Source organism: Dendropsophus ebraccatus, chromosome 8 (genome assembly GCF_027789765.1).
Source record: "Dendropsophus ebraccatus isolate aDenEbr1 chromosome 8, aDenEbr1.pat, whole genome shotgun sequence".
NCBI classification, from domain to species: Eukaryota; Metazoa; Chordata; class Amphibia; order Anura; family Hylidae; genus Dendropsophus; species Dendropsophus ebraccatus.
Genome location: NC_091461.1, coordinates 2195721 through 2206963, shown reverse-complemented (window position 1 = coordinate 2206963; position 11243 = coordinate 2195721). Strand labels below are relative to the sequence as shown.

General features: G+C 47.1%; 1 protein-coding gene across 1 annotated transcript in view; it reads right to left on the bottom strand.

Moving 5' to 3' along the window:
• Positions 1–391: 391 nt before the first annotated feature.
• Positions 392–11243, bottom strand: part of LOC138798366 (dorsalin-1-like) — a 57133-nt gene continuing 46281 nt past the window's right edge. Inside the window, exon 2 of the mRNA XM_069978783.1 lies at positions 392–1546. Within this exon, the coding sequence (XP_069834884.1) occupies positions 669–1546 (878 nt within the window). The 3' untranslated portion in view covers positions 392–668. The remainder of the gene's footprint in view (positions 1547–11243) is intronic.

The window sequence follows — 11243 nt, the reverse complement described above, 5'->3', positions numbered from 1 at the left end:
GTGGTGCTCCTGAGCAACCATTGGGGGTCCCAAAGGTTATTTCCTTGCTCTGGCCAGAATACCCCTTTAAATTTTCCCTTTTAAACTTGAATCCTCCGAGAAGACAGAGAAGATAAATAGGTTAGTAGATTAATGGTGTAACCAGACAAGCGTTCATTATTTGTCTTCAGTACATTCGACCCATTGGAGTCTGAACGGCTATCGCCCTATGTAAACGTGGCCCAGCGAGGAGACTACCTAGAGCCAGCGAGGAGACTACCTAGAGCCAGCGAGGAGACTACCTAGAGCCGAAGAGAAGACTACCTAGAGTTGGAGTCTTCCTACAGCCAGCGAAGAGACTCCTTACAACTGGCGAGAACACTACCTACAGCTGGAGCGAATTCTACCTACAGCCAATGAGGAGGCTACCTACAGCCTGAGCGAAGTTTCCCTACAACCGGCAAGGAGACTACCCACAGCCAGCAGGAAAGCCACCTACAGCCATCGAGGAAACTACCTACAGCCGGTGAGGAGTTTACCTACGGCCGGCGAGGAGACCACCCACAGTTGGTGAGGAGACCACCCACGAACTGCAAGGAGACTTCCTATAGCCGGAGTGGAGACTACATACAGTCGGCGAGTAGACTACCCACATCAGGTGAGGAGGCTACCTACAGCCGGCGAGGAGGCTACCTACAGCCGCACTCCACCACTTTCATGTCCTCGTAGTTCTTCTTGATGTAGGTCTGTTTGTTTTCCCGGTACACCACCTGGATACTTTCTAGCTTGGTCGGCACACAACAAATGTTTCCGACATCTTTGGGTTTCTTCATGTGCATCAGTGACTGCACTATGGCGTGCTTCGTGGGCGTCAGGTTCTCGGTCAGGGGATAATAGCAGTTTCCCACACACTGGCCGACATCATAGCTCGGAGGGAAGATGATGATGGAGTCCCAGCCGATGTCTTTGAAATTGACGATGAGGGAGGCCTTGGTGCAGTGGTTGCTCTCCGCATTACGCTTCGTCCTCCTCTTCCCTTTGTGTTCCTCACCATGTCCATTAGTGGTGTTTTTGGAGTAGGTTCCCAGCTTGTTACTTTGCTCATAGAGCATCATTTGGGTTAGACCCATGGGATTGTCCTTCACGTTGCTCTCGCTTTGATCATCTGAGAAGACGATTAATATGGGGGGGTGACTTCTATCAGAATAGATAGTGAAGTTCTTAGTTGTAAGGCAGGTGTCTTGTGGAGCCTTTAGCTTCAGGAAGATCTCTAGCTTCTTCACTTGCACCTTAGACTTTATCCATCGCTTCACGGCTTTGGTGACATCTATGGTCACAGATTCATCTCCTGCAACGTCTTTGGAAGCCAAGAAGGAGTTGGGGTCCATCAGGTTCTCGGAGGGTTCGATGTGGATAACGTCAAATAGACTGAGGTGCCCCGGACCAGCGTCTCCTAAAGAAAGCTTCAGCTCGGCCATGGTGACCACCTCGTGCTGGGGGATGGTGACATTAAACAACAAGATATGACTCTGGAGGAGATTCTCCTGGGAAGATGATGAGAAAATATCTGCAAGAGAAGAGAAAACCTGTTACCTGCAGAAAGTCACCAACATATAGCGTATAGTATATCTATATCATAAAAATGAAAGTCTGTCTTTCTGTCTGTCCCATATAGACTTCCAAACGCCTGAACCTTTTGACCCCAAATTTGGCACAAAAATACATTGGGTGCCCGGGAAGGTTTTAGCGAAGGTCCCGTCCCCGCCAGATGTACAGGAGGGGAGGGGGAGGGGAAAGAGCTGCACCCCATTGAGTCCACACTGCAAACACAGGTGATATAATTAGCTGCAGCTGCCCAGAGGAAACAGCAGTTGGAGCCTTAGCAACCAATAGGATTACTGCTTTCATTTTCACAGGGAGTTGTGGTTGCTAGGGAAGCTGCCTCACACAGGACCTCCTACTCCATCTATACAGTACATGTAATCAGGACCCTCCTACTCCATCTATACAGTACATGTATACAGGACCCCCCTACTCCATCTATACAGTACATGTATACAGGACCCCCCTACTCCATCTCTACAGTACATGTATACAGGACCCCCTACTCCATCTATACAGTACATGTATACAGGACCCCCCTACTCCATCTATACAGTACATGTATACAGGACCCCCTACTCCATCTATACAGTACATGTATACAGGACCCCCTACTCCATCTATACAGTACATGTATACAGGACCCCCTACTCCATCTATACAGTACATGTATACAGGACCCCCTACTCCATCTATACAGTACATATATATACAGGACCCCCTACTCCATCTATACAGTACATGTATACAGGACCCCCTACTCCATCTATACAGTACATGTATACAGGACCCCCTACTCCATCTATACAGTACATGTATACAGGACCCCCTACTCCATCTATACAGTACATGTATACAGGACCCCCTACTCCATCTATACAGTACATGTATACAGGACCCCCTACTCCATCTATACAGTACATGTGTACAGGGCAGTATTACCAGCTGCTGCTGCCCTAAGCACTAAACCTGAGGATGCCCCATCCTCACTCACCAATTAGCATCAGGACTGGTAGGTAATAGCTCTAGATGTCACATTTAACACCGCCACACCAGACCTGACCAATACCGTCATACTGTGACTGGATAACACTGCCAGACCTGACCAATACCGCCATACTGTGACTGGATAACACTGCCATACCAGACCTGACCAATACCGCCATACTGTGACTGGATAACACCACCAGACCAGACCTGACCAATACCGCCATACTGTGACTGCATAACACCACCAGACCTGACCAATACCGACACACTGTGACTGAATAACACCGCCATACCAGACTTGAACAATACCGCCATACTGTGACTGGATAACACCAGCTATATCAGACCTTACCAATACCGCCATACTGTGACTGGATAACACTGCCATACCAGACCTGACCAATACCACCATACTGTGACTGGATAACACTGCCACAGCACCTCCACCAACTCTATACTACAGGTATACAGAACCCCAAACTATACACTACAGGTATTCAGAACCCCAAAACTATACACTACAGGTATACAGGAACTCCACCAATTATATACTTCAGGTATACAGGACCCTCAAACTATACACTACAGGTATACAGGACCCCCGAACTATATACTTCAGTTATACAAGACCTCCACCAACTCTATACTACAGGTATACAGCACATCCACCAACTCTATACTACAGGTATACAGGACCCCCTATACACACTGACACTTTATACCCGGGCAGCGCCGGGTAAATTTTCCAGTAGTGTATAATATATATGTGGTGTATATAGTGTATAGTATATATAATGTGGTGTGTATAGTATATATAATGTGTGCATATAATGGGGTGTGTATATAATGTGGTATATAGTGAATAGTATATGTAATGTGGTGTGTATAGTATATATATAATGTGGTGTGTATAGTATATATAACATGGTGTATATAGTGTATATAATGTGTGTATATAATGTAATATATAGTGTATAGTATATGTAATGTGGTGTGTATAGTATATATAATGTGGTGTATATAGTGTATAATATATGTGGTGTATATAGTGTATAGTATATATAATGTGGTGTATATAGTGTATAATATATATGTGGTGTATATAGTGTATAGTATATATAATGTGGTGTATATAGTGTATAATATATATGTGGTGTATATAGTGTATAGTATATATAATGTGGTGTGTATAGAATATATAATGTGGTGTGTATAGAATATATAATGCGGGGTGTATAGTATATATAATGTGGTGTGTATATATATATATATATATATATATATATGTGTGCATATAATGGGGTGTGTATATAATGTGGTATATAGTGTATAGTATATATAATGTGGTGTATATAGTGTATATAATGTGTGTATATAATGTAATAAATAGTGTATAGTATATGTAATGTAATGTGTATATAATGTGGTGTGTATAGTATACACTCACCGGCCACTTTATTAGGTACACCTGTCCAACTGCACGTTACCACTTAATTTCTAATCAGCCAATCACATGGCGGCAACTCAGTGCATTTAGGCATGTAGACATGGTCAAGACAATCTCCTGCAGTTCAAACCGAGCATCAGTATGGGGAAGAAAGGTGATTTGAGGCCTTTGAACGTGGCATGGTTGTTGGTGCCAGAAGGGCTGGTCTGAGTATTTCAGAAACTGCTGATCTACTGGGATTTTCACGCACAACCATCTCTAGTGTTTACAGAGAATGGTCCGAAAAAGAAAAAACATCCAGTGAGCGGCCGTTCTGTGGGTGGAAATGCCTTGTTGATGCCAGAGGTCAGAGGAGAATGGGCAGACTGGTTCCAGCTGATAGAAAGGCAACAGTGACTCAAATAGCCAACCGTTACACCCAAGGTAGGCAGAAGAGCATCTCTGAACGCACAGTACACAGTATGGGCTACAGCAGCAGAAGACCACACCGGGGGCCACTCCGCTCAGCTAAGAACAGGAAACTGAGGCTACAATTTGCACAAGCTCATCGAAATTGGACAGTAGAAGATTGGAAAAACGTTGCCTGGTCTGATGAGTCTCGATTTCTGCTTGAACATGACAATGAGGTCACTGTACTCCAATGGCCTCCACAGTCACCAGATCTCAATCCAATAGAGCATGTTTGGGATGTGGTGGAACGGGAGATTGGCATCATGGATGTGCAGCCGACAAATCTGCGGCAACTGTGTGATGCCATCATGTCAATATGGACCAAAATCTCTGAGGAAGCTTCCAGCACCTTGTTGTATCTATGCCACCAAGAATTGGGGCAGTTCTGAAGGCAAAAGGGGGTCCAACCCGTTACTAGCATGGTGTACCTAATAAAGTGGCCGGTGAGTGTATATAATGTGGTGTATATAGTGTATAATATATATGTGGTGTATATAGTGTATAGTATATATAATGTGGTGTTTATAGAATATATAATGTGGGGTGTATAGTATATATAATGTGGTGTATATAGTGTATAATATATATATATATATATATATATATATATATATATATATATATATATATATATATGTGTGTGGTGTATATAGTGTAGAGTATATTTAATGTGGAGTGTGTATATAATGTGGTGTGTATAGTGTATATAATGTGGTGTGTATAGTATATAGTATTTCCCTTACATCCTAAGCAGCAGCACACAATGGGGAAGATTCTATCTTCCTGCAATGATAGGACAGATGGTAACAAGCAATAAAGGGGTACTCCCCCCAAGAGCTAAAAAAAATAAAATGCCCCCAACCCTAGCTGGTCTTACTCACCAAGTTCCCCTGAGAATTTTGAGCCGTCTCCCGTCTTTCTAGCTGCTTCCTTTCCATAGTTACAAGCAGGGCTGTGGAGTCGGAGTTGGAGTCGGGAAAAAAATGTACCGACTCAGACTCCAGCTTTAAAAAAATCTTTAAAAAATTTTGAATTGAGTTTTGATATGAATTTTATAAGTTTTGCTCATCAATATATTTTATGAGCAACATTCTAATAGATCACTGGCTCTATTACATAAGGGTGGTCGGGGAATATATCAGTAATAGAACACTGGGCCTATTACATAAGGGTGGTCGGGGAATATATCAGTAATAGGACACTGGCCCTATTAGATAAGGGTGGTCGGGGAATATATCAGTAATAGGACACTGGCCCTATTACATAAGGGTGGTCAGGGAATATGTCAGTAATAGGACACTGGCCCTATTAGATAAGGGTGGTCGGGGATATATCAGTAATAGGACACTGGCCCTATTAGATAAGGGTGGTCGGGGAATATATCAGTAATAGAACACTGGGCCTATTACATAAGGGTGGTCGGGGAATATATCAGTAATAGGACACTCGCCCTATTAGATAAGGGTGGTCGGGGAATATATCAGTAATAGGACACTGGCCCTATTACATAAGGGTGGTCGGGGAATATATCAGTAATAGGACACTGGCAATATTACATAAGGGTGGTCGGGGAATATATCAGTAATAGGACACTGGCTCTATTACATAAGGGTGGTCGGGGAATATATCAGTAATAGGACACTGGCCCTATTACATAAGGGTGGTCGGGGAATATATCAGTAATAGGACACTGGCCCTATTACATAAGGGTGGCCGGGGAATATATCAGTAATAGGACACTGGCCCTATTACATAAGGGTGGTCGGGGAATATATCAGTAATAGGACACTGGCCCTATTACATAAGGGTGGTCGGGGAATATATCAGTAATAGGACACTGGCCCTATTACATAAGGGTGGTCGGGGAATATATCAGTAATAGGACACTGGCAGTTTGTTCCTGAGCTGGAAGAGTCCATTGTGTGGGGGGAGATCTGTGCTGGTCTCTTCCTGGATGCTGGATGACTGTATATGAGCAGCAGTGTAATATGGAGATATCCTGTGTAATATAGAGGAGGAGGAGAAGACATAAGTAGTGTAGCAGTAACCTCTGTCCTCAGTGTGGGGTTTTCTCTCTGGTAGAACATTGTGTGGTTTTCTTCAGTGTTCTATGGCAGCAGCTGTGTGTGTGCTATGGCTGCAGCAGGCTGTGCGTGTGTGTGTGCTATGGCTGCAGCAGGCTGTGTGTGCGTGTGTGTGCTATGGCTGCAGCAGGCTGTGTGTGCGTGTGTGTGCTATGGCTGCAGCAGGCTGTGTGTGTGTGTGTGTGTATATGTGTGTGTTATTGCTTGCCCCCACAGTTACCCTCAACATCACTATGTGTGACTCTATCACTATGGCTGACCTCTATATTACAGGTATCTGGCAGTGTTAGTGTTTCTGTGGTGAATATTAGAAACATAGAAGATGTCAGCAGGAAAAGATCACCTGCTCCATCTAGTCTAGTTGTGAGTAGTTCACGACATGGAGGCTGGAGACTGGCTGCACACACAGGAGAAGCTGCTGTATATACAGTATATATTCCCTCAGAAGTCGCCCCAGGATCATGTAGGACATTAGGGAGAAGCTGCTGAGCCGATGTGATAGATATTTCCCCTGGTATATGACCGGCCATTTATCAAGGAGCAGGAGTCCGAGTCGGTCCTGATAAAATTCAGGAGTCGGAGTTGGAGTTGGAGCTGCAGCTTACCGACTCCACAGCCCTGGTTACAAGTTTTTTAAAAAGCCGAACTATATCCAACATGGCGCCTGCTACAAAACTACATCTCCCATCATGCCATGCTTATGCCTGATTGGTCCATGATGTAGCAGAGCTGATATCCACAAGGTATAGCAGAGATGAGTGAGTGATATAGCAGAGCTGAATGAGTGATATAGCAGAGCTGAATGAGTGATATAGCAGAGCTGAATGAGTGATATAGCAGAGCTGCTGGTTAGTAAAGGGAGGGGGGGGGGGGGGGGTTTGTGCCGCCGCTGCTACTGGACTGCTGCAGGAAACCGTGGGGACAAACGAGGCAGCAGCAGCTGTCAATGTCCTCCCTCACTTCAGTGGTCTGGGTTAGAAGCTGACTCGTGACCCCGAGTAAGGGAGGGGTGGCAAGTTGGACTGAGATTTGATGGCTCTATGTGTTTGGTGGGGGTGAATGCATCTAGATAACAGCAAAACTATGCAGAATCCATAATAAATTGATATTGGAAAGATGGAAAGCTACGGGGGGGGGGGGGGGCAACGTATTAATGCAAAAATAATTTGGGGAGGAATATCCCTTTAACCCTTTAAGGACAGAGACAATTTTAATTTTTTCCTCCTTGTGTATATAAGGCCATACATACATACATAGCACTTGCATTTTTCCACCTAGAGACCCACATCAGCCCTTATTTTTTGCGTCACTAATTGTACTTTGCAGTGACGGCTGAATGTTTTCATAAAGTACACTGCGAAACAAGAAAAAAATTCAAAGTGTGGTGAAATGGAAAAAAAAAACATATTTTGTTTATTTGGGGGTATGTGTTTTTACGCCATTCGCCCTGGGGTAAAACTGTCTTGTTATCTATGTTCCTCAAGTCATTACGATTAAAACGATATGTAACATGTATAACTTATATTGTATCTGATGGCCGGTAAAAAATTCAAACCATTGTTACCAAATATACGTTCCTTACAATCGCTCCATTCCCAGGCTTATAGCGCTTTTATCCTTTGGTCTATGGGGCTGTGTCAGGTGTCAGTTTTTGCGCCATGATGTGTTCTTTCTATCGGTACCTTGATTACGCATAAGCGACTTTTTGATCGCTTTTTAATTACATTTTTACAATTTTGCACTTTGGGATTTTTTTGCACTGACGCCGTTTACCGTGCGAGATCAGGAATGTGATTAATTAATAGTTTGGGCGATTACGCACGCGGCGATAGCAAACATGTTTATTTATTTATTGACTTTTATTTATAACCTGGGAAAAGGGGTGATTCTGACTTTTATTAGGGGAGGGGGCTTTTTACTAATAATACTTTTTTTTTTTTTTTTTACACATATACTAGAAGCCCCCTGGGGTTAGGGTTATTCCCCCTCTGGGATTAGGGTTATTTCCCCCCTAGGGTTAGGGTTATTTCCCCCCTGGGATTAGGGTTATTTCCCCCCTAGGGTTAGGGTTATTTCCCCCCTAGGGTTAGGGTTATTCCCCCCCCTGGGGTTAGGGTTATTCCCCCCCTGGGGTTAGGGTTATCCCCCCCCTGGGGTTAGGGTTATCCCCCCCCCTGGGGGTAGGGTTATTCCCCCCCTAGGGTTAGGGTTATTTCCCCCCCCCCCCCCCTGGGGTTAGGGTTATTTCCCCCCCCCCTGCGGTTAGGGTTATTCCCCCCCCGGGTTAGGGTTATTCCCCCCCCCCCCCGGGGTTACGGTTATTCCCCCCCCCTGGGGTTAGGGTTATTCCCCCCCTGGGGTTAGGGTTATTCCCTCCCTGGGGTTAGGGTTATTTCCCCCCTAGGGTTAGGGTTATTCCCCCCCTGGGGTTAGGGTTATCCCCCCCCTGGGGGTAGGGTTATTCCCCCTCTGGGATAAGGGTTATTCCCCCTCTGGGATTAGGGTTATTCCCCCTCTGGGATTAGGGTTATTCCCCCCCCTGGGGTTAGGGTTATTCCCCCCCCCTGGGGTTAGGGTTATTCCCCCCCTGGGGTTAGGGTTATTCCCCCCCCTGGGGTTAGGGTTATTCCCCCCTGGGGTTAGGGACTTCTAGTATATACACTTTGATCTCTCATTGAGATCTTTGCTGTATAGTAATACAGCACAGATCAATGAGATCGGCACTCGTTTGCTTTCGGCTGCTGCAGCTAAAAACAAACGAGTGCCAAGCCGGGGTCGGAGCCATCTTGGAGCAGACCCCAGCCGGCACCACACACGGAGGAGCGATCTCCGCCACTAGACACCAGGGAACGGCTGCCTCCGGTAATCGGAGGCAGCTGTCAACTTTGACAGCTGCCTCCGATTACCTGATTAGCGGGCACGGCAAACAGACCGTGGCCGCTAATAGCCGCGGTCCTGGGCTACACGCGGCACCAGGGATCGCAGCGGTTCGGAGCGGGGTCGCCGCGCAGCCCCGCTCTGAACACCTCCTAGGGACATATGACGTACGGGTACGTCATATGTCCCTAAGAGGTTAATTGCCCTGCCTATAAGGCCCTATGCTGACCTCCAGCCTCCTTGTATTTTTCCTGTCCTTCTGTAGGACAGGTGGTAGGAGGAGAGCAGGCTTAGGCCTATGTGTGTCCTTCTGTGGGACAGGAAGTAGGAGGAGAGCAGGCTCAGGCCTATGTGTGTCCTGTAGGACAGGTGGTAGTAAGAGAGCAGGCTCAGGCCTATGTGTGTCCTGTAGGACAGGTGGTAGGAGGAGAGCAGGCTCAGGCCTATGTGTGTCCTGTAGGACAGGTGGTAGGAGGAGAGCAGGCTCAGGCCTATGTGTGTCCTGTAGGACAGGTGGTAGGAGGAGAGCAGGCTCAGGCCTATGTGTGTCCTTCTGTAGGACAGGTGGTAGGAGAAGAGCAGGCTCAGGCCTATGTGTGTCCTGTAGGACAGGTGGTAGGGGGAGAGCAGGCTCAGGCCTATGTGTGTCCTGTAGGACAGGTGGTAGGGGGTGAGCAGGCTCAGGCCTATGTGGGTCCTGTAGGACAGGTGGTAGGAGGAGAGCAGGCTCAGGCCTATGTGTGTCCTGTAGGACAGGTGGTAGGAGGAGAGCAGGCTCAGGCCTATGTGTGTCCTTCTGTGGGACAGGTGGTAGGAGAGCAGGCTCAGGCCTATGTGTGTCCTGTAGGACAGGTGGTAGGAGGAGAGCAGGCTCAGGCCTATGTGTGTCCTGTAGGACAGGTGGTAGGAGGAGAGCAGGCTCGGGCCTATGTGTGTCCTGTAGGATAGGTGGTAGGAGGAGAGCAGGCTCAGGCCTATGTGTGTCCTTCTGTAGGACAGGTGGTAGGAGGAGAGCAGGCTCAGGCCTATGTGTGTCCTTCTGTAGGACAGGTGGTATGAGGAGAGCAGGCTCAGGCCTATGTGTGTCCTGTAGGACAGGTGGTAGGAGGAGAGCAGGCTCAGGCCTATGTGTGTCCTGTATGACAGGTGGTAGGAGGGGAGCAGGCTCAGGCCTATGTGTGTCCTGTAGGACAGGTGGTAGGAGGAGAGCAGGCTCAGGCCTATGTGTGTCCTGTAGGACAGGTGGTAGGAGGAGAGCAGGCTCAGGCCTATGTGTGTCCTGTAGGACAGGTGGTAGGAGGAGAGCAGGCTCAGGCCTATGTGTGTCCTGTAGGACAGGTGGTAGGAGAGCAGGCTCAGGCCTATGTGTGTCCTGTAGGACAGGTGGTAGGATAGGAGCAGGCTCAGGCCTATGTGTGTCCTTCTGTAGGACAGGTGGTAGGAGGAGAGCAGGCTCAGGCCTATGTGTGTCCTGTAGGACAGGTGGTAGGAGGAGAGCAGGCTCAGGCCTATGTGTGTCCTGTAGGACAGGTGGTAGGAGGAGAGCAGGCTCGGGCCTATGTGTGTCCTGTAGGACAGGTGGTAGGAGGAGAGCAGGCTCAGGCCTATGTGTGTCCTGTAGGACAGGTGGTAGGAGGAGAGCAGGCTCAGGCCTATGTGTGTCCTGTAGGACAGGTGGTAGGATAGGAGCAGGCTCAGGCCTATGTGTGTCCTGTAGGACAGGTGGTAGGAGGAGAGCAGGCTCAGGCCTATGTGTGTCCTGTAGGACAGGTGGTAGGATAGGAGCAGGCTCAGGCCTATGTGTGTCCTGTAGG